Genomic DNA, 22252 nt, shown 5'->3' with positions numbered 1-22252 from the left:
AAAATAAAATGGCATTTAAAAATGATGCTTTCCTAGGTCAGTAGACTGCTATTTGGTCCTAACTACTGAAGCAATGAAATGAGTTGAAATGTTTTAAAAAATCAGCGAATGTCATATTTCTCTCTAGAGTGCAATAAAATCACATTCAACCAGCATGTTGATTAACTGGGGAGAGAGAGAGAGATGGGCAAACCTTGATCATGCTCTCTGTATCTACGAAGCTCCAGAGAACACTAATGGTAGATTCCGAGGACTGGAAGGACGCCGGTTCATACTGGTTGACGTTGACGTCTACATAGAAGAACACATCTAGTTCTGGTCGGGTGTCGTCAATGTAGAAACCATTGGAGGATGCTGAAACCGATTTTCCATTTCCAAGGAAAGATTTCACTGTGCAGGGGGCCCCCGAAACATCAAATGGAAACATTAACAAGGATTGAAAATGTTAAAAATAAGTCATAAAACAACTTTCTTTTACTTGAAGGACATAGTATTTAAGAACAAACACCTGAAAAGAATTTCAACAGAAACGGTTTTTTATACCCCACCCGTCTCAGATTCTCCGAAAACAGCACGGATGTTTGGACGACTTTGCCAGATTAATGAATGAGGATATACAGCCCAGTCAACATAATGTTCTGTCTGATTCGAATGCACGCGGCTATGAGAGTAACAAACAGGCGTAATATATAGGTGTACCTGCAGCTGGCTGTCAGTACTTTGTGGTGAACGAACTATTTTCAATCAATCCCTTCCTTGTACTGAAGAGGATCATCTCAAGACCTCTCACAATACCAGGCACAATTGCACAAGACCATTCCTTTAGGCTTGTAAATTGAATGCACGCGTTGGGTCTTGTATTCCTCTTGGGATGATGTGACTATTGTCGAGTTTCATTACTAGCCTCACTTGTCCGGTAAGATGCAGGTAGTAGTCGGGAATTTTAGGAATGTTTTCTATAGAGGGATCCCACCCAATACGACGCTTTTAGCGTCGATCTGCGCACTTCCGCGTTTGAAAACGTCAGCTTCAAATATTAATTCGATCAGACGACTGAAAGTAAGGAGTCAAGACACAAAATACACACAGGTATGTTAAATTCAGACTTTTCAGGCTGCACATTTTCAGGTTGAATCGACACGTGAAATCAAAACAAAAAATAATGGCAATTTACCGCGAACTAACGTAACAGAGCCTCGGTTTCGATGCAGATTTGCGCAGACAGCGCTAATGTGAAAACCATCTATTAGTCTTCTGACTTGGCGGCGGTGACGATCACTGAATCCTTTAAAGTGCCAGAGAGTGGCGACCCCTTTTGTACGTGTCCTTCCTCTATGGTCATATCGATAACTTTCAGGCTGTAACAGTACCCTTTGACGGTGTTTTGTATTTACACATACTCACACACATTGCTTTTGTTAGTTCTGGCCCTTGCATACTTTCTTTTCTGTTCTTTCATCCACATGAGAATTCTTTCCTTTTGTGTAAAAGTTATTAAAGCGCGGTAGGGCAATGCTATAAATGTGAGGCGCAAAGAGCAAGTTGGAGGTCCGGAATTTATGTTGACTTACTTTACAGTTAAGTAGCATTGGTTTGGGTGTTTTGTGCTGGGTTTGTGGCCACTTGTGGGCTTTGCTCCAGCCCCAGTACCCCTTGCTTTTATATGACCACTACTCTGCCGTGCTTTGCGATTTCACATGCAATTTAATTGACTTGTTCACACTCTAAGTTGAACTTTTTGTTTTTTCCCACTCATCCCTGGGCCTAGTTTACCATAGGTACCTTGCAACTCTTTAATTGTTACTGTGGAAGATGGGCTTTTGGGCGACTGGAGGCAAGTTTAGCTTTGGAACGCAATCGCACGTACGCGTTTCTTAGGAAAAAGTTTTTACAGTGCCGTTCCAGTCTGAGAGCCCCTTGGCGACTTCCTTTTAGGTCACGTAACCCTACTTGTGGTGCCAGAGACCCGTAAATATCAATGCATTCGAAACCTGGGATATTATTTGTTTTATTTATTATCTCGTGATTTACTGAATATTAATTATATCAGGAAAGTACTGAAACAGTACTGGAACAGCCCATGTGACTAAACTGACGCGATGGCCCGGTACATTTTGTATGCGAAATATACGGCTGGGTGGCTGAATATTCTGATCGCTAAACTGCTGTACATCGGAGCTGGACGGACTTTTCGTCCGTGGAAAAACGACCTGAGTGAATGGACGCCACTGCACTGAATAGAGTCCTTGGCCGTGGGATGCGTCACATGGACCGCTCAGTTTGATCAATTTATTTTCAATCGTCTTTAGTCGGCCACGGGTCTGGCGTACAATAAATTGGCGACCAGAGCTAATTCCCTCTTCGTGGTTCCTGGTCCCCAAACACTTGGGATTCTTACCTTAGCCCTGGACCTAACGGCAGGGAGGAGAAATCTCCGCATTACATTAAATTAAGAGTCCCAGTAGGGCCCTCCGGAGAGCTGCCTCTAGTCTCGAACTGGGCATTTTTGTTTGTTGTTTGACCATCTTTTTTGTGCATGTCGTTGCCCATTCGGGAGGCACCCCACTACCTTAAACGTAACCCCCCCCCGCTCAGTGAAACTGTTTATCCCTTGGATAAAGTCAGGAACCTTGGCGTCCTATTTGATAGGAACTTGGATTTGCAAAAGCATGTTAGTAACATATCCTGGATATGTTATTATTAGCTATGTAACATTAGTAGAATACGGAGTTTTCCTAGTGATGATGCATGCAGGGCCCTTGCTCAAGCCACTGTTAGCTTGATTATGCAAAATGCTCTTTTCTATGGCACAAGGGGTGAACTTATGAATCAGCTTCAGCCACTCCAAAAAACTGCAGCTAAAATAATTACTGAGACGAGTACACGTTTTCATATAACACCTATCTTAGCTCAACTTCATTGGTTACCTATTTGCCAAAGGGTAGAATGTAAAATTTTGTTGATTGTGTATAAAGCACTTCAGGGACAAACACCAAATTATATGTTCCAACAGTATCGACCATATCGGGCATTACCCTCCGCTGATCAGTACCTCCTGTCCGTTTCAAGAACTCAAACAAAAGATTTTTGAAATATGTCTTTCAGACAGGTGGCTCCAGTTCTGTGGAACGCACTCCCCCTCGGCGTGAGGTTGTTGGAATCAGTTGGTCTGTTAAAAAAATCTCTGATATCATATCTTTTTTACCAAATATTTTAAGAAATTGTTACTGTTTTAATGTAAACGCATCTTTTTGTGCATTATCTTAATTTGTTGGTGTATTGTATTAATACGAATGTCGTTTTTATTGATATTGTAAAACGCCTTAGAGCCCATTAGGATTAGGCCACTATTTAAGTGTAGTACAATAATAGTTATAATGAAATAATAAGAGATTGTTTTATTTTAATACCATTTTATTCTGTTTTATGTTAGAATTATTTCATATCCAATCTCTCTATGAGATATAACATTTCTCTCACCTGTCACAAAAAATGGGAGTGATCCCTCGTTGTCTCCTGAAGATGGTGTCGTTGCATTTCCATCACTCTCTAGAGTTTCATTCAAGAGATCCAGTCTAGCCAGAGACAGGTTGGTGAGAGTGAATGTGATGGGAACAGCATCAAGGGTACACGAGGGATCACACTGGTAACGATCACAGGGGTTGATGCAAGGAACACAGGGCCTTGCGATCTGTACAAAAAACGAACCAAAATAGAAAGAACCAAATAGGCCAACTATAAATCAAATATATCCAATTGGGCGGCCTAGTCTCAGTCATTAGTCAATAGAGCGTTCCATATTGGAAGTTCCAAGTTCTAAAAGATTCTAAGTGGCTTACAAGGCATTGTCAATTCTCTAGCAGGTAACTTCCAGAGAGTTTCAAGACAGTGGTAATCTCATCTCGCTTTTCAGGATGTATAATCCATCAGATAGGGCCTACACTAATAATTTGAAATCATTTCGAACACAGGCCATGTGGTAAAATAAGAGCCTGCACACAGAAGCACACCTGAAATAGGCTAATTTGATCTACGGCTCGTGGCCTGCCTTACCTCCCTGAACGGTACGATATCTGTGGCTCCTGCTACCGAACCGACACCAGCAAAGTAGCGGGAGACGGGACTGGTGCCAGCCCTGAATGGTGCCCCGTAGCGACACAGCTTGCTCTGCTCAGGAGGCATCCTTAATCAGAAGGAAATTAGAGTGTCTAATGAATGGTAGGGCATTTATGTCCTAATAGGCACGATACATTTCTGGGTATAATGACAACAATGGAAGAAACCGAACAAGAATGTTTCACAGACCTCAGGTTCTTGAGTTCGGCTGTGACGGCCGGTGGATTGAAGGGGTCTTGCAGATCCGCAATGTAGCTGTCTTGATTGAAGACATGAAGGATGAGTTTCGTTGATGAGGACATGATTGGTACACCAGTAAGTGAGGAGAGTAGATTGCCATCAACGTAGACTTCAAAGGACCATTCGTCCTGCAACAGAACGTGTCGGAGACAGTTTTGTTGATAGATATGGTCTGAATAACTGGCAATGGGGATGTTGAACTTGATCCATACGGTATTTTATTTGCCTTGCTTTGAGGAAGAGGCTACTTATGGCAAAGTTCATTTGGAATGCATCATAGCGAACACAAAAATGAACACCACCTAATGCACTAACGTGAATCAAGACAAAGAATCTCTTGGAGAGGTGATATATCTCCACGTAATTGTGAAATACAATTTGTCACAATCCCTCAAAATAAGAGTTTTATCAATGACAAATCCAAGTCAATGACGAAAACACACCTCTTGTGCATCAAACGGCATGACTTTGAAGTGAACCGAGTAATGGCGCTCCTCCACTGATGGATCAAAGTCTAGATCTACAGGCTCTGAGATCATCGGCCAGCCATCCTCAAAGTAACGACACCACAGTACAGCTTGAGATGCACCGCCATCTATGAATGAAGTCACATTCACATCGACTTGAAAAACCCATGCGCTCTAACTTGGTGAAATTTAAACCTTTCGAAGAAGACAATAAACTCACATGGATTTGGACAGAGCCAATAACTAATATATATCAGTTATGTTGTAAGATAAGTAATGCGCCGATTATAGCATCTTACTTGGATAGAGTTGAAAGCCACAGGCTCTTTGTGAGATCCATCGCCCGCTCTCATCGTCAGACACACTGTCTCCGTCTGCGTCTAGTTTGCGGACTGTCCAGGGTTTCGGGTTCCTGGTTGTCATTGGAACACCATTTCCATTGCTTGAGTCGGTCTCTTCCGTTGTCTCTGTGGCCACGAAGTCACTGGTTGTTCTTAATGAGGGCAGAGCGGTGGTGTTGACATGCGTCGAGTTGTCATCAAAGGAATCGGGTATCCCCAAGAAATCCTCACAGTCACATTGAGGACACAAGGACTGTATACCAAACAATATGCAGGTTACGGTGCAATAAGTGTATGTAGTTGACCTTCTGATCGCTGTGTGAAGTTGATATTCAAACAGCCAAAATATGCATTACATGTTTTAAACGAGTAGTGATTATGATTATCTCTTGTAGTGAGAGGCATTATCTTAACGGTGTCAGCCATCTCTATAAAAATATCAACCGCCCTAATCATAAGAGTCCTTTCCAAGTTTGATCGAAAGACACGAAGTTCATATCTTCGCTCATAAGACATGCGCTTCAATTCCCTTGAATCTCAGCCAGAAGCAGTGTATACCACTCAGAACTATATAACATTCCTTGTTGATGGTACTTTATCAAAAGACTTTTGAGAACGAAATCTATAGATTTTAAACAGTCAGTTAAAAAGGATTTTGAACATTACACGGTGTAGGAGCTGCAAATGTATTCTCCTCCCCTTCCTCATAGTACGTTGTACAAAACATTAACAATTTCTGTTCTGACATTTTAAAATGAGTTTTTTTCGCCAGCTAAACTTTGTAATACCATGAATAAATACTCTGATAAAGTTTCTTAAAAAAATAACTTTCTCAACAGCTTCAAGACTTACCTGATTAAAGGGTTGTTGATAGCAACACTGACAGATTCCTTCTCGCCAGTTCTCCCGTCCACCAAAGTCAAATTCCCCGATTGTTCTATCTGGGCCATCCCAGAAAAGAATACTGGTCACGCTGTGCAGGTCAGGTAGTGCTGCCTTCAGATCAAACTGTATTTGAGTAACGAAAGAAGCCATCTTAAGATTTTTTTGTGTTCCACTGGCAGACAGTACTTAAACTCCCAACTCATGAGTCCCTAGTCATTCCAACTGGTGAATCAGTTGTTGCTTGAAAAGCCCATGCAGTTTTTACGTTTTTCTCAACAGTACTTAAAAAGTTCTACCTCCTGTTTGCCATTGTAAGGAAAGAGAAGTAATTAACGACAATCTCAGTGTCAGGTGTGGCCCGTATGCTTGCTGTTACAGGATGTATACACCCGTATAGGCTTACTTGTCCATATTCATTGTTAGCGACCCTAGCACCACAAGAAGGAAAGTGTCTGGAATAAAGCCATGACGGTGAAAAATGAAAGATGTATTGAATCAAAGTGCTGAAGGATTAGGTGGAAACCTCTTAAACATCTACTGTCATTTGTTACGCAGAAGAGTATACTGGAAGGGTGAGGGTTGAAAGCCACGCTGTCAACATTTACAGTGATTTGTTTATAAGCTTTATCTTGCAAGACTTTCCGAGTTAAATCTTAATAAAATATGGAACACTGCGTTTTTAAACCTAGCGTGAACAAAATAATTTGAATTCTCCACTCTAGCGACACTGTATCTCGTGACTTGGGGCAATCTTTCGCTTAGTTACATAAAGCACATATGGCAATAATACACTGTTTTTCAACGGATAAGAAGGGTACAAAAGAACCAGTACTCTCCTGAGACACGGGTCCTGTGCAACAGCTTGTCCTGTATCAGGGGGCACAGTCTGGGGAATAGAAATTATGTTGATGTACAAATAACTCAGTGTACCTGATTTTTTTTCAAAGTTAACTCGCAAAACTCATTATACCGGTAGTCATACTGACCTCATATTCTGAACTCCTGACAATCTGTGCATTGATGATGTAGGCACCAGACAGCATACGCCGTCCCCTTGTGTCCCGCTCCATTTTCAGTGTCCCACTCTCGTCGGATGTAAACACCTGGACATTCAAAAGCAACATATGGAAATGAGGGATACGATTTTATACAGATTTAAGATTTAACATTTTTAAAGGTTTTACACCGAACTGAATGAATAAAGAGCTACCAATATCCAGATTAAATTAATTCAGTGCACCTGTTGTGTCTGGTACTCCAAGTCCCATTCGTCTTGTTTCATATTCCACAGTCCCTTGAAGTCCATCGCTGACCATTGTGGATCAGTGAAGGGAACATCTCTCAGTGGACAGGGTGGACCCACTGGGTTGGACAAGTGAAGGATTGTGCCTGATGTACAGAAGAAAAATATGCGAATCGTAATGATGAATTTTATACTTCATAATTTTCCATTTGTCAATTATTGTAAGGAGAATTCAAGGTTATCGATAACCCTAAATCGGGCTTAAACGTCCGCTTAAATGTATGCATTTCCTGAAAAAATGTACAATGGAGTTTTTCACGTGCTTGCTAGGTTTTAGAAAGATTGGTATTAGGACGGTCAAGAAAGTGAAGAAATAAAACAAAGGATAGAAGACTTTGTAGCTGTGTAATGGACCTAAGAAGCCTCCTTACAAACCTGGGTTTTTAACCTCTCATGACCGTGTGGGCCTAGTTCACACGCGATAAAAATTTTAGGGTGCAAATTGAGTTCTATATTCGTCGTCCTTTCCACTAGATGCTGATACTATAGGGGTAGATCCCACTAATTGTCACTAACTTACAGGATGTCATCATTATTGTTTTTCTGTTGATCTATTTTTAAAATCTCTTTAAAGTGTGTCTTGCTCCCTTCCTCCCCTGATCTGCGCCTGAGCCAAGCAAAAAAGCTCTTTCTTTTATGCACGATGAAACTGTGCCATGGCTAAGATTAATAAGCTAAGATCAATGGGCAGCAAGCTCTAATGGATCACATATGCACAATATTAACTAACCAGTAACTTGGTTTCTGTCTGCACTGTCAGTTACGTCCATCTGGAAGTCAGTTCCATCAACTACCAGTCCGGCTGTGGGTTCTGACGAGTCGACAAAGATGGGTCCTAATTGGGATTGGAAGTTGTCTCCTGCGTAGTTAACCGCTGACAACTGAACAAAGTAAGGTTGGTTTCTCTGTTGGGCAAAAAAATGTAGGACATGTACACAGAAAATGCACGGAACTGGAAGACGTGGCAGGGCACATGAAGATGGACAGAAAAGTGCTTGAATGAGGAAACCGAGCGGCAAGTATTGTGTCAAAATTGGTAATACAAGAAATAATACAGATAGGGAAATAAGGGCTTTACTATATGCGAAAGGTGAGGTTGGAAATCGGTGGAATGCCCCCCTTAAACTTTGACCAGTCACATTTCAGCTGCTTTCAATGCCCATCTTGACAAAACTGTGTACATCTTTAGGTGCCCCTCGGAACTTTCACCGTAGTAATACATTACATTGGATCTAAATGCGTGTTTAGAAGGGTGCAAATACCAACAGCAGAGGCTCATTATCTCATCCCAATCTCTGTTTCACAGGTTCCTTCAAAAGAGGTTATTTTGAAAAAAATGCAGTTGATGGAGTAATTTGATATGGTTGCAAGTTGATTGTGTGACTAGGATATGCAGTGTACGTGGCATACTGAAGATGAAGAAGTGTTTTAACCGCCCACTTGGGCGGGGACAACAGGATCAGTGTTATAATGTGTTAACGACTTGATTTATTTAAGAACCAACTAAAATCTGTGTTTTTACATGTGTAACACAAAAACAACAAGCAATGAGACTCTACACACCTGTAGGTTCAGGTCCACAAATGTAAAATCACTGATGTTAGGGCCGAGTACTAGCCAGTCCTGGCCAGGTACTGGTGTCAGGTTGATTTCATCCCTGACGTCACAAGATGCAGCTTGCACAAGGCGGAGGTTGAAAGATTTGATTCCACTTTCATCATCCCTGTAATCTTCCCAAACCACCAACACTGATTCGGTGCTGTGGGTGTACGCCACTGGCTGCAGATCATGAAATTAGTTTGAAGTCAACAGGTTTACAGAGTCATATTTGCAATCACATGGCTGAGTTACGAAGGAGAGGGCCACAACATTGCCGAGCAAAAGGCACCCACGGCCTAAAGGCAACTCAGGCAGCTGTCAAGCAACCCATGCTGACAACAGCAGACATCCAAAGTGTTGATTTTAACGGAAGGACGGGGAAAGAGAACCTTGGAAAAACTCTCCTACCTCAGGAGTGAATGAACAACTCACCTCACCTAATGGCCAAGGCTTAGAACCGAACCTTGGCTACCGTAGAAAGACAATATTGCCTTCATTCGCTGCCACCCGTAACTGTCCCATGCTGATCAGATACCCATGAAACCACAGTAGTTGATAGGGAGGGGTGAGCCGCTGGCACCCCCTCCCCCTCTTGTTCCCTTTCTTCTGACCTCAACTGTGGTGGGTTTTTTGTCAATTTCTGTGTGCATCCCAATTAATCTGTTCAAAAATGTTTGATCCCACACTCAAACCATTCTTAATTTTTATATCAAAAATGACTGAAAAGTAAAGATTTTAGTACAGGTTTTACTGCTTAAATTTCCAGAAAACTGCTCTGACCTGCACTCTAACACTGAGCTCTATCAACCCTCTATGTAGTAGATTGTGTTGTTTCGTGTTGTCTGTTGTAAACAACTCTCACCAAGAGATTCTGTGTCCCTTTCTGAAAGGTACCATTGGAAATTTAGGGTAAAAAGTGGAAGTGGATGTACTGCCATTTTGTCTTTAATCAAGCATCCGTGTGTGGTATTACAGCCAAAGCTTGATAGATGAACATCCAGTATTGGATCAACAGAAGCACTACTAGTAACGGGAAAGGTGCATACACTGTCTTCCTGGCAACACTAACCATGTCATAGAAAGGTCCGACTCGCAGTCGACCCTCGACTGGAGGCGTGACATCAACAGAGAAATAACTGGTAGAGGAGTTACACTGTCCCCCTTCGTTCATTCCTGGAGGGAGAAGAAGAAACCAAACGATCGTTTTGTTCAGTCAAATGCACCCTAGCTCAAACACTGGGAGGAATATGCTTCACTCACCCACAACAGTTGTATAATAGGAGCTTCCCTGCGTCAGATTCAGGCCTCGGACCTCCACATAGGTGTCTTTGCCGACAAAGTGCATCTGTCTCACGTCAAACGTTGCCAGAGCCTCCTTGGTACCCAACAACATATCCAGGCAGTCCATGTCTTCAGGTGGGATTGAGAATGGGGAAGGTTCGCCCAGGCCGACGTTGTACAAGAGAATGGGGAACGTGGACTCAAATTTAGCCCACTTAAGCCCAACCTCCGAGACAGAGTTCACGAATTTTGATACTTCTACTTCAGTTCCTAAATATAATTGGAAAATATAATCAAGAAAATAATTATTGCCTCTGTAGGTATAATTACCTGAAATATTTTTAATAAGCACCACAGATCTCCGAGATTAAGACAAATTGAAGCTAAGTCAAGTTGAGATATTGAAACTGTAACTATTTCTATAAAAATACCTGTAAGAAATGCAACAAGAATTAAACAGTGAATACAATTTCCAATTTGATAATATCGAAACGAGAACCTTAGAGAAATTTAACTTGAAAAAAATAAAGTAATTATATTTTTTCAAAGAGCTATTTCAAGACTTGAAAATACAACTGGAAAAGAGACACATTTGTAACGGAAAGATGAAGTGACCCACCATGTACTTTGCTGTCAATACCAACATTGATCCCTGTTGATGTCACCTCAGCCGTGGAAAAGCTGGCGCTGTGTGCTCTTACCGTCACATAATAAGTTGAGGCTTGTGCTGTTAGGTCCAGGTTAGTGAAAGTGACTGATGTGTTCAAGCCGACGAAGGTGAAGGGCACCACATTGTCTCTGGTCTTAGGGTAGCGCCGGTCGGTGCCGACTGCAGCCTCGTAGTAGTCAACAGCTTGCTCTGTGAGGTGGTCTTTGGTAACTTCAGCATTTCCTGGATGGAAGGCGATCAGATTCATGTGAACTTGCACATGCTCCATAGAGGAAGATACTGCTACTGTGCGGAATCACATCTCATAAATTGAGCCGTAATTACCCCTAACCTCCTTGGGTGTGTGTAAAATCATATTGAAATAGGAGTGGGACTATTAGGGTTTTTAATATATTTTGAAGCTACTTTTTACTCTATTGGAAAGGCCACAGAAGTATAGTACTTCATTTGGTTATTTTAATCAGTTTGTGCCAAAGATATATTGACACTACATGTGAGAAACGATGCAAGTCTTGTACTTCAACTGTAGACATGTATAATTCTGAATCAAACATCTACATCTTGTTGGACGAAATGTCAGTCAATCTAAGTTCATCACATTTCACGTTTAAAAGAGAAGGTCTCTATAACCTAGCAGGGATCTGTCAATATGATTAACTTCACACATACCTGTGTGATGAACAGTTTCCTTCACTATCATCCCCTGTCCAAACCCCCTCCAGTTTGCTGATATGGTATCCGTCTCCTTCTGGTAGGTGAGATCAAATCCCACCAGGAGGCCATCATACACCTGGCCAGGTATCAAGGGGTCTCGCTTCACAGTGATACCATCGGATCTGACTGTGATCTCCAGGCCGAGGGCGTTGGTAGCCCGTACAATGGTGTAGTAGGTCTCACCATCTGTCATTTCAACATCTGTGTTTGTGTCGGAAGTTCGCTCTATTTCACGGTAGAAAGTGTAGATGTTAAAATTGAACATGAAATTAAGAGAAACAGGTCCGTATTCACACGTTTTGATAGCAAAAAGAAATGCCCATACAAAGAGAGGCTTACCAACATGTGATTGGAGCTGCAGTTAAAAACAGCTTATCATAACCCAGACTTTGGCTAAAGTGTGGATGGTCTTAGGCAAACAATTTTGCAAAGTCTGTATCATTTACCTAAAACATCTGCAAATGGCTGAATCTCCTGGCCGTCAATTCTGTATATGGCCCACTCATACTTCTCAAATGGACAGGGGTCTCCACTGAAGTCCCACGCTGCACTTATTTCACGCAGTGATGTCTGGAAGTCCACGTCATCAAGTTTGCCGTCAGAAACGCCATCTTTGACCTGGAAGGGTCGGAGTGGTTGAAGGCCGGCACTGAACCGGCTGATGTAAATGCCATTGGACACTGCAATGCTTGTTAGACCGGCTTCATTATAGCCCCTCACTGTGGCGTAGACCTTACGGATATCACTTAGGTCGATGTTGGTGATGAGTTCTGATGTCTGATCCTTAGATACCTCGTAAAAGGATTTGACCTGAGATCCCCCTGGTGTGGTTCCTAAGGCAACCTCGTACTTGGCGATCTGGGTTTCTTCGTCAGTGAACGGGTGCCACAGGATTCTCAGCTGAGTGAGTGATTCCAGACACTCGCCATCCAGGCGCAAGCATTTCTCCTCGTTCGTACAGTCCCATTCTGGTATACTCACCGGATTACTGATATTGGAGGTGTGTACTCCAGGCAGCTCTACCACCAGGCCATATAACGGGGGAGTATCATCAATCTCAATAGGTGCAGAGAATGCCATAGTGCTTTGATTGACAGCATTGAAGGCCTCCACGGTGACATAGTAGACTTTGTTGTGAATGAGATCTAGATCTGTCAAGTATTAAGTTACATATTTACAATAATCCCATTACACTTGTTTAACATGAACTGTTTCACAATTGATAGGCAATTTTTATGTCTGATGGGTGATTATTAATTTTCACGAAAGACATGAAGTTCAATATTTCAGAAAGGACAAAGGTATCGATTAATGTGTGCAATCCGAAGGACATAGAAACCCCTTTCCTGAAGCAAATCCGGGTTACGCTTCGGGACAATCAGGTGAGGCCCTTGTTATAACCACTGCATTGAGGGGTTTGTTCTTAAGTCTTGAGCCTCAAACAATGGACAAGGTTAATAAAGTAGGTTACCAATCCCCAATCTTAGATATTAGTATAAAAAGCATTATAAGGGGAAAACTGAAGGGGCACAAAATACTTGTTTAACTGTACACTCGAAAACATCCTGATGATCCTATCATTTAGGTTGGCCAAACCATGAGAAATGAATGAAAACGAAGTTATCCCTCAGCCCTGTCACTATTAGTTAAAAAAAGATTAATCTAAAAAATGTTCTCAGAATTCCGACTCATTAGTCAAAAACATATGAAATTATGAACAAAGTTCCAAGAATACTTGTTCAAACACTATTTGCATTGAGTGGGATTGAGTAAGGGTTGTATTTATAGCACTTGAATCGTGCCCAAGTCCACGGGCCCATCACAGTAGGAAGACAACTTAACTGTGAGAAGGGCAAGTTTTTGGCTTTATGTTTTCCCCAAAAGCTTTACAAGAACCCCAAAATGTAGCCTCCTCTTCAGCAAAAAGGCCAAAGAAGATTACAAGAAAATATTTTTAAAATTTTGGTCCCAAAAGAAGTTGCCCCTCATTTTGGTTCTGGATCCACTACAGCTCCAAATGGATAAATCGAACTGAAAACATATATTGTGGTCACAAACCTTTGACACTGTAGTGCATGTAGTAGCCAGGAAGAACCTGAGATTCATGCATATCTCCTACACCCCTGGTTGTCCCAACAAGAAACCTAAAGTGATCAATTGCGGACTCGGCGTCTAGAAAATCAGTCCAGCTACACAAAATGGCACCATTAGCGTGGATGAAGGCAGGACACTGGACCTAGTGACAGCAAGCAGGAACAAATACAGTACTCACACATTGAAATCAAGGCCCAGTTTAAAAAAGAGGTTATGCACAAAATATGGGCTCTACATCTGGAAAAAAAACAGTTACCAGCCAAAATATTACACAATGTATGTGCTGTGACTGGTTCTTATCTGGGTTTTGCTTAATTGGAACAGAAATGAACAGGTGTCTGATTTTGGATTTAGCGATTCATGGACCACAATTAGAATACAGTTGCAATTATATAGGCCATTTTTAGGGGAAAACCTACCATGTAGCCCCTAAATTCCAATGCACATCCAATTTAATGTCACTTGAACACTTTCAGCTCAACAGCTCAAATCTATGATATTGAGCCCTAGAACAAGCAGATTCCTTAAAAGTGTTTTGGAAGATTGGGCAGTGGAAAATATCACGTTTTCTTTCTCTGCTCCATAATGCACACATTTCTGATTTCATGTGAAAACAGATTTGAATACCTTTCATATTTATTTTGCAAATTGAAGATAAACAATCTACGACTGTTGATGGTCATGGTTGGGATTCGGTGACAGAGATCAACAGTGGTCATCTTCCAGAAGACAAACGTTGCGACGTGATATCCGTAATTTGTACTAGCATATGGAAACTGGCGTATTAAAACCTCACCTGACCAACACTAGGTGGGGTGTTGTCTACAATCATACTGGTAGCATGTACAGTCTTCCTCAGTCCCACACTGTTGACTGCCTGCACACTTAAGATGTTAGGGAATCCTGGATACCACAAAACTTTTCAAATTAGAGCGGAAGATAAAGTTGATGAACCATTGCTTCTGAACATTGAAAAATAAGAATGCATAAATCATCGAAATATATGAATTTATCAGCGTACTATTAAAATAGAATATGTTGAAGCTGGTCTTTTTAACATTTTCACTAACCAAATCCACACTGAAGTTGGAAACTAAATATCCAGCAAATAAAAGAGAAACAGTAACAAGACAGTCAAACAAAACCATCTAGCCATCCAGCCGGAACAGACGGGAAAACAAAGGGAGGGGAGCCAGTCAGTTAGCCAAGCAATCATCCACCAGGACGAAAGAAATAAAGGAGCAAGCACGCCATCCAATTTACATCAAGAGGAAAACGAAGAGCAAACCAAGCAGTGTTTGCCATAAGCTAGTAAAGAAACCCTAAGGACAACTACAGGAAATGGGGAAACTGTAGGTCAGTCATGAGCCAGCTCATAACAAGGCAGGACGTCTGGGAAACAGGGAGCAAACTGGCCATAATAGCTCCCTCTCTAGACACTTCAGCTAACGACAAGAAGACAGGCCTGGCCAGCAACCTGCCATCCTTCTATTACTATGAGAGCTCAACAGGACCAAAGCTACTGCAAGCTTTACCTATTTTAGCAGGACTGATCAGTGTGGATGGAATGTAAGATCTATTCGTTGATGTCACAGGGAAGACATCAGCACTCCCTGGGTACTGCCCCATAGAGAAGTATGTTGCAATGAAATCACTCTCTTCTTCCTTAATATCCCACATGGCATCAATGGAGTCTGTGTTTGACTGGAACAGATTAACTCCACCACCTAGGCTCTGTAAATAGAACACCAAGGAAAGCATAATAGGGCAGCACAGAGTCTTTACCATTTTGTCAAAAACACAAAAGAAAATTGATGGTGATTGTACAATGCAATCTCATATTGCACACCATTTCGTGCTCATCGTTCTATCGAAAACCCACAGTTGCATAGTTGAGAAGCACACGTTTGAACACGTGTTGATGATAAAAAGTTGATGTAAAACCACGCAGTTGTATCTAGCGTGATTCAGTAACAGAGTACTCACAGAGGACGATAACGTGGTATTTCTCAATGAAATGCAGAGTGCAAAATCGTAATATAAACTTGAAACTGAAACACTTCCAACAGTGTTGAATAGTTGTTTATTATATTGGAAAGGTCTTTCGATTAACTTTTTTGATCTTTTTTCACGGACTAAGCAAAGAAATATACGAAGAGCTGGACTGTTTCAACAAACGCTTAACTCTCACAACAAGAATTTTTTTCTGGCCCACTTGCCCCAAGCAAAAGGCGGCAGGGTACTCCGCTTACCAGATCAACACGTGTATCGTACTCTCCAAGATCAGTGATCACAATCTCTGGTGGAGTAATGTCCACCGTGAAGCCACTGGACGTGGACTCCAAGACGTTGTCTCCGTTTGTAATGGCTCGCAGTGTGCTGTAGTAAGTTTCACCATGCTGGAGAGGCAGAGGTGACTGGGCCTTGCCACTGCCTGCTAATCCTGGAAAAGAAATCAAAAGTCTTGCAGAAAACGATGGTGCTTCTCACAAACCTGGTTCTACATACAGCAAATCAGGACAAAAGCATATTTGGGTTCAAAGTCTGAGTAGAAAAATATACAAAAATTATTACACGAAACATCTACTGGACAAAAGAAATATTTACAAAAAACAAGTTGCAGATTTATTCCAGGCTCAAATTCGCCATTTTTCGTTAAATTTGCGAGCATCAAAACACTCACGGAAGGAGGCTCAATTTTAAAAACCTGCAGATACACGTTGCGATATCATTTCACTTAGCCCTTGTGGGTCTCTTCCAAACCAGGACTGTAAAAGAATAGATGTAGGGCTATTAACTATATCTATTTGCACCTGAAATGCGAACATCGACCAGTAAATTCCACAGGAAGGTATCTTTACGGAAGTAAATATTTTACCCGAGACCATGACAATATTTCGACATCTTGTAATGACAGATGTATACATGTAATTATGCATCTTGAAATACAGAATTGCTTAAGTATTTTAATTGCTTTGGAAATCATACCTTGCACGCCTGCGTCAATGCCTGGCACTATGCCATCAGATGTCATCGGCTGTATCTCCTCACCCCCAGGAGTCGTTCCCACGGCCCATTCGTAGCGTGAAATGCCATGCAACTGACTCTGTGTTTCAAGAAAGTAAGGTTAAAATGCTCTTTCTACTGTCATATACGTATAATCCTATTAATTTTGAGTGATTCATATTGAAGACGAAGCTGCAGACCTACTAAAAACAAAACAAAGCATTGTCAAGCATTGTCTATCATATTCTGTTCTGAATCAGAGTTTAATATCGTTGCCCCCAAACCGTTCAATAAACCTGTAATTGAAGTTCCCTAAAACAGCAACCACATGTCTGGTTATCCTAATGGCTTTATGAGTTTAACAATATTTACAATATTCCCCAACCACTCCCTGTTACAAACCTTTCTGGCCAGTATGCGCCCTATTTTAGAAGTGATTCTATTAAACTTGTTACAGCTGTTTAGGGCTTCACTTGCACCATGGTACTGTATCCATACAGCAACATGAAATGATAATTTTTAGTAGTATGAAATTGGGATGAAATCTATAATTGAGAAGTGTTGCATAAGAATCAGACACGCACACAGAATTTGAGCACATGAAAAAGTACCAGACGACGACTTACGGAAAATACCATTGTCAAACTTTCAAAGCCTTTAAAAACAACTGAAACCGCAGTGAAAAAATATTCAAAAAGTCTCACCTCAAAGTCAGCGAACATGATGGTGACTGTAGTTCTTTCTTGCTGCGCGTCTGTATCCTGTAGGAAGCTCGAACCATCATTTACATAGCCTATGCCAAACGAAGCAAAGTAGCTTGTATTCAACTCCACATATTACAGCCAAATCCTCGATATTTTTGCAATCTTTAAAAAGGTTTTCCGAAAATTTCTTTAAGCAAGAAGCATCGAAACCAATGCGCAAACGTAAGGCGCAAATGACTATCAACATTGGCGAAATTTGTTCACAAGGAAGATGACCCACCTGCATGGGCGTAAATCCCGGGGGGATAGGGGTATACATTCCGCGGGTTTTTTGTGATGAGAAAAACACAAAAGCGCATTGTGAAGAATTTTATGATTTCGTGACAACTAAAATGTTTGCATTTAAAACTGAATGTGAGGCTCTGCTTGAATTTGACCCACATTACAGATGCATATCTTTATCTTGGACATCGCTTCCGATACATTGTATATGGTGTTGCCCCTCACCATTTTTCGAATTTTGATGGCCAGGCAATTAAAGTCATCCCCCAACTTCCCCCATGTCCCCAATATCCGAAACAGATATATGCCCCTGCCCACCTGTCTGATCTTCATCCACCACCTTGATTGGTGAGGAGCAGATGACATCACTGAAAGCCCCCGCTCCATTCTCACTCTTGACGCACACGTAGTAGACTGGCCGGCATCCCTCAATGAATCCCTCTTCGCTGCAGGTGGAAGGGTCTGTGAGCTGGAGATTTAGGTTAGACAAGACACCGCTGCTCTTGGAGCCCAGGGAGGTGAAGGGATGGACATCTTCCGAGTCTTGACAGAATTGTTTAAAAGCACAAAATAGCAGGAAAAACATCCGTTTTTTTCAAAATGTATCTTTATTTATATAAGTTAATTTGATTAAACAGTAATTTCCATATGACTGAGGAAACTTAGAGCATCAGGCAAAATTTTGATTAACATTTGGCAGAGAAGGAAAACCTAAGTAAGACAATTTAAAACATGGCTCTCTAATATACCATTAGCTAGCTCACGAAAAATCCATCTTTGGGCCCTCAAACCAGAGATCACATTTTTCCCATGCTGAAACTTTCACCAAAACTTTCTTTGAGACAGCTTTTATGATAAACTCACAAGGGGCTGTTCCAACTGCTACCCAGTAGCTCTTGATGCCACTCTGTCCATCTACAGCCAGCCAAGATGCCCGAATGGTGGAGCGACTGTTCTGGTACAAGTAACCTCTGAAGACTTCTTCAACTTCTCCATCCAGGTTACCGCCTCGGACAAATCTCATCTGTGATTGAAATCCACACACTTTGGGGAATAACCTATATCCAACGATGTCCTTTACCAGTTCGGATGGTCATCCTGGTGATTACAGTACTGTCACGTAACAAATATTTTCTCTCCCATTTTCAAAAAGATATGCACAAATGACAGGCACATGTACATCCTTTGCAAAAAGGCTTAGGTGACAATGTTGCGTCTGCTGAACTGGGTTAGCCCTCTCAGGGAATCAAAACATACCAGTGAAAGAGAGACACTATAAATTAGTGACATGCATATTAGAAAAGTACTTCTTCGTAAAGAGAACTGCATTTAACACGTCCTTCTTTTAAGTTTATCGCCAGCCCTCGTAAGCATTACAGTCAGGGCCATCACAGGAGCAGGCAAGAGTATGCATAAAACATGTAACAAATATCAGGATTAACGATGATGTAGGAATTAATTCTTTGGTTGCAGATCACTTGAAAAACTCCTTGACTTGAATTCAGGTTGGTCTTGCCAGGTATACCACAATAGTGGTGATAATTTCAGTGTGTAACCAAATGAAGCAGAGACATATCTTTAGGTGTACTCCTTGTATGCAACCGACAAAAACTTTGAGGTATAAAACAGGAAAAGCAAACACAAGTTTCATCACACGGAAAAGCTGACTAAAGAGGAAAAATCAGAGAGTTAACTACTCCTTTGTGAGCCCGAGTTTATCTCTTTTGGATGAGCCTAAGACTGGTTCTTACCACAGGAGGACTGGGATCCACCTTGACGCCACTGGTTTCATGAGAGGCAACTAGTTTTGCTTGGTTTTTGGCTTTGACTCGTGTCACATAGAGAGCTCCAGGACGCAGAGTCAGACCCTGTTGAACATGAGACCTGGTGGTGATATCAGAGATCAACTCAAAGCTGTTCGGGTTTCCATCTAAGCAAACAACAAGAAAACCAACACACAAATACATAGCGTTACAGACAGTGATCTTAATGTGAAACCTGGGGACAGTTTGGAACTAGAAAAGGGTAAGAGTAGGTCACCCCAAGGAAGCACAAACTCACCACTTGGGAAGATCTTGTGCTTGTTCCCCTGTTTCATCTCATAGATGGCTAACTCGAAGGACTCTATGCCAGACTCATCATCAAAGTAGTCCCAATGAACAGCTAGACTGTCAGAATGCCACTGAAGTAGAAACCAGAGAAATGATGCAATATTAACTTCCAAGCTTGCAATCATTTCTTATCAGGGCTCGCTAGAAATTCACAGACTGTTGTCCCAGCTGGTCGACATCCCAGCATCAGAAAAGATGATTAAGGAAATTGCCAGGAAGTCAAAATATTCTACAATATTTAGTAAGTTTTGATTTCTCATGCAATCCGTTCTCACCTGGAAGTCTTGGTCTTCTCCAAGCACCAGCCCGTCTCCCAGATTGCGCAGCACAGGTGGTGTCAGGTCTATTAAGAAGCCATCAGTAGGGGTGTCAATGTGATTGAGAGCCTTGTTGATTGTGCGTAGGTTGACATAGACATGATCCTTGTGGAGGAGGTGGAAGTGATGCCACTCGATGGAGGATATAGCACTGCCTACTGACTCTGCCTCATGGATGACCTCAAAGTCACTTGTGCTATTGAAGCTAAACATGCCGGGAGAATTAGTAAAAGTTTGCCTAAAGATTTTAAAGAAATCCATATACATTCCCAGCAAATAAAATTTCCTCTATAGAATTCTTACAGATAATATTCCATAAAAATGCTATAGAGATTTATTATAACGTTTCTAGATTTGGGTCTAAAAATCCTATAGAAAATCTCATGCTTGTTTAGAATCTTTATCCGTGTGTAGCTATTCACGTTGATGGTGAATATTTAAGATTGAAGTTAGAAAAAGGTCGATAAGATCAGGAAATGTCTATCGAAAGCCTCTTCACTGTAGAGCTCTTCACAATATATGGTTTGGATTGCTATTGAAAATGTATGCAAAATGCAGCACTCTTTGAAATTTGGTCTTGGTTTGAATTTGAACAACTCTCATATTCAAATTAAAGCCAAGACGGTATTTCAATGGGTGTTGTTATGTAAGTCAAGTCAATCATAAGTCATTGCAAACCCATCAGTCCATCATAGACCATCAAATCAGTCTACAAAGTATTAAAATGAAGTGGGACGAAATCACCCTGGCATATTGTTTATCTTGTTACTTGTAACTGGTTTTAACCTGTTTGTTACTTCATTAGTGATGATTTTATATTATGTAAATATCTTTTTGTCTGTAAACATTCATTTCGAGTGAAAATCTACAGAAGCCATCTTCACCTGCTATCCTGCTTGCGATATACTGTCACTTGGTAGTCTTTAATACCAGAGTCTGGATCATAGAATCCATGCCATTGAGCTTCCACAGTGGCCGGTCTTGAGGAGAAGTCCAGATCTGTAGGTCCAGGAAGCAGGCCATCATACACATTTCCTTGAATTGGCGGAGTAAGGTCCACGGTCACTGACAAGGAGAAAGATAAGATGTTTAAACTTCCAACATTCAGATGAAGGAGATGCAATTTTTATAACGATTATTTTCTGAGAAGTGACGTCACAGACTTTTGTACATCAAAGGAGTAATATTAACAGTCGCTAAGATGTAAATTATGTAGCTTTCAATACGTCATTGTTTTGGTAATGAAACACAGAATATACAATGAAAAGTAACGACAGGATTGTATTGCTGACAATGGTGAAAGTAAAAGTCGTGGTCATAACGATGACGACTAGGACGTTGATAATAAGGCTTGACAGCAATTGCCATGATAGCATGACAATGGTAAGAGTTTCTAATATCCAGATAACCACTAGCTAAAACTTGACTCCAAAACTATCAGGACTGACAGTGACTTCAGTGATGGACACACATAATTACCTCCATTGGACGAAGCGGTCACATTGAGTTTATCATATCCACCATGGAAGGCTACGAGAGTGGAGTAATATGTCTCCCCGTGTTGCAGGGTCACATAGCCAGAGCAGGCCTTGTGCTCCCGACGAGACACTTTGACAGTGTTTACCACATTACTGAGACTGGGCTGGGTACCAACCGCCCACAGGTAGGAGAAGATCCCCGACTCGGGGTCATACCAGTTGTACCAGTTAGCACAAATCTATTGAGTGTAACAGAGAAAGCGGTGAAATTGCAACCTTCCACTGTGAAATTAGAAAATATTATTTATAGTTCATGATTAGCCACCAACAACCAATGTATGGGGATGGTTAAATTGTTGTGGTGGCATCTCTGTGTCACATCGGTAACCCGGGATCACATCCCACACAGGCCTATATAGGGTTGGATTGATTCAGTCTCAGACTAATTCACGCATTATTACATCATTTCAGGGTTCGTCCACTTTATTTTGTCTCCACCATCTATCCCTAAAATTTTAAGCTACCTTTAGTTGATATCGACTTCCAATGAGTCCTTGGTTTTACAAGAAGAAACCCAGAGAAAGTTTAAAAATACAGGTTTTGACAATTCTCAGATTTTACGTCCTTTTTGCTCATTTGTCAGT

At 41.4% G+C, this 22252-nt stretch overlaps 1 protein-coding gene across 1 annotated transcript in view; it reads right to left on the bottom strand.

Annotated features, from left to right (window-relative positions):
• The window catches only part of LOC110986022 (uncharacterized), a 98235-nt gene that overhangs the window by 14285 nt on the left and 61698 nt on the right, over positions 1 to 22252 (bottom strand). The window contains exons 88-116 of the mRNA XM_087146044.1: positions 21610 to 21847; positions 21015 to 21195; positions 20089 to 20335; positions 19764 to 19884; positions 19454 to 19632; positions 18567 to 18726; positions 18021 to 18245; positions 17421 to 17509; positions 16699 to 16816; positions 15963 to 16153; positions 15246 to 15444; positions 14507 to 14613; positions 13675 to 13852; positions 12063 to 12767; positions 11572 to 11841; positions 10852 to 11124; positions 10212 to 10502; positions 10021 to 10124; positions 8916 to 9131; positions 8083 to 8257; positions 7290 to 7438; positions 7036 to 7152; positions 6017 to 6172; positions 5123 to 5417; positions 4800 to 4951; positions 4306 to 4484; positions 4054 to 4183; positions 3481 to 3691; positions 194 to 390 (exon numbers count right to left, since the gene is read on the bottom strand). Coding sequence (XP_087002170.1) covers positions 194 to 390; positions 3481 to 3691; positions 4054 to 4183; positions 4306 to 4484; positions 4800 to 4951; positions 5123 to 5417; positions 6017 to 6172; positions 7036 to 7152; positions 7290 to 7438; positions 8083 to 8257; positions 8916 to 9131; positions 10021 to 10124; positions 10212 to 10502; positions 10852 to 11124; positions 11572 to 11841; positions 12063 to 12767; positions 13675 to 13852; positions 14507 to 14613; positions 15246 to 15444; positions 15963 to 16153; positions 16699 to 16816; positions 17421 to 17509; positions 18021 to 18245; positions 18567 to 18726; positions 19454 to 19632; positions 19764 to 19884; positions 20089 to 20335; positions 21015 to 21195; positions 21610 to 21847 — 5853 coding nt within the window. The remainder of the gene's footprint in view (positions 1 to 193; positions 391 to 3480; positions 3692 to 4053; positions 4184 to 4305; positions 4485 to 4799; positions 4952 to 5122; positions 5418 to 6016; positions 6173 to 7035; positions 7153 to 7289; positions 7439 to 8082; positions 8258 to 8915; positions 9132 to 10020; positions 10125 to 10211; positions 10503 to 10851; positions 11125 to 11571; positions 11842 to 12062; positions 12768 to 13674; positions 13853 to 14506; positions 14614 to 15245; positions 15445 to 15962; positions 16154 to 16698; positions 16817 to 17420; positions 17510 to 18020; positions 18246 to 18566; positions 18727 to 19453; positions 19633 to 19763; positions 19885 to 20088; positions 20336 to 21014; positions 21196 to 21609; positions 21848 to 22252) is intronic.

Source organism: Acanthaster planci, linkage group LG14 (genome assembly GCF_054643075.1).
Source record: "Acanthaster planci isolate LZ-2023a linkage group LG14, COTS_SCS, whole genome shotgun sequence".
NCBI lineage: Eukaryota > Metazoa > Echinodermata > Asteroidea > Valvatida > Acanthasteridae > Acanthaster > Acanthaster planci.
Note: the sequence above shows the minus strand (reverse complement) of the source record. Positions and strands in the feature narration are given on the sequence as shown.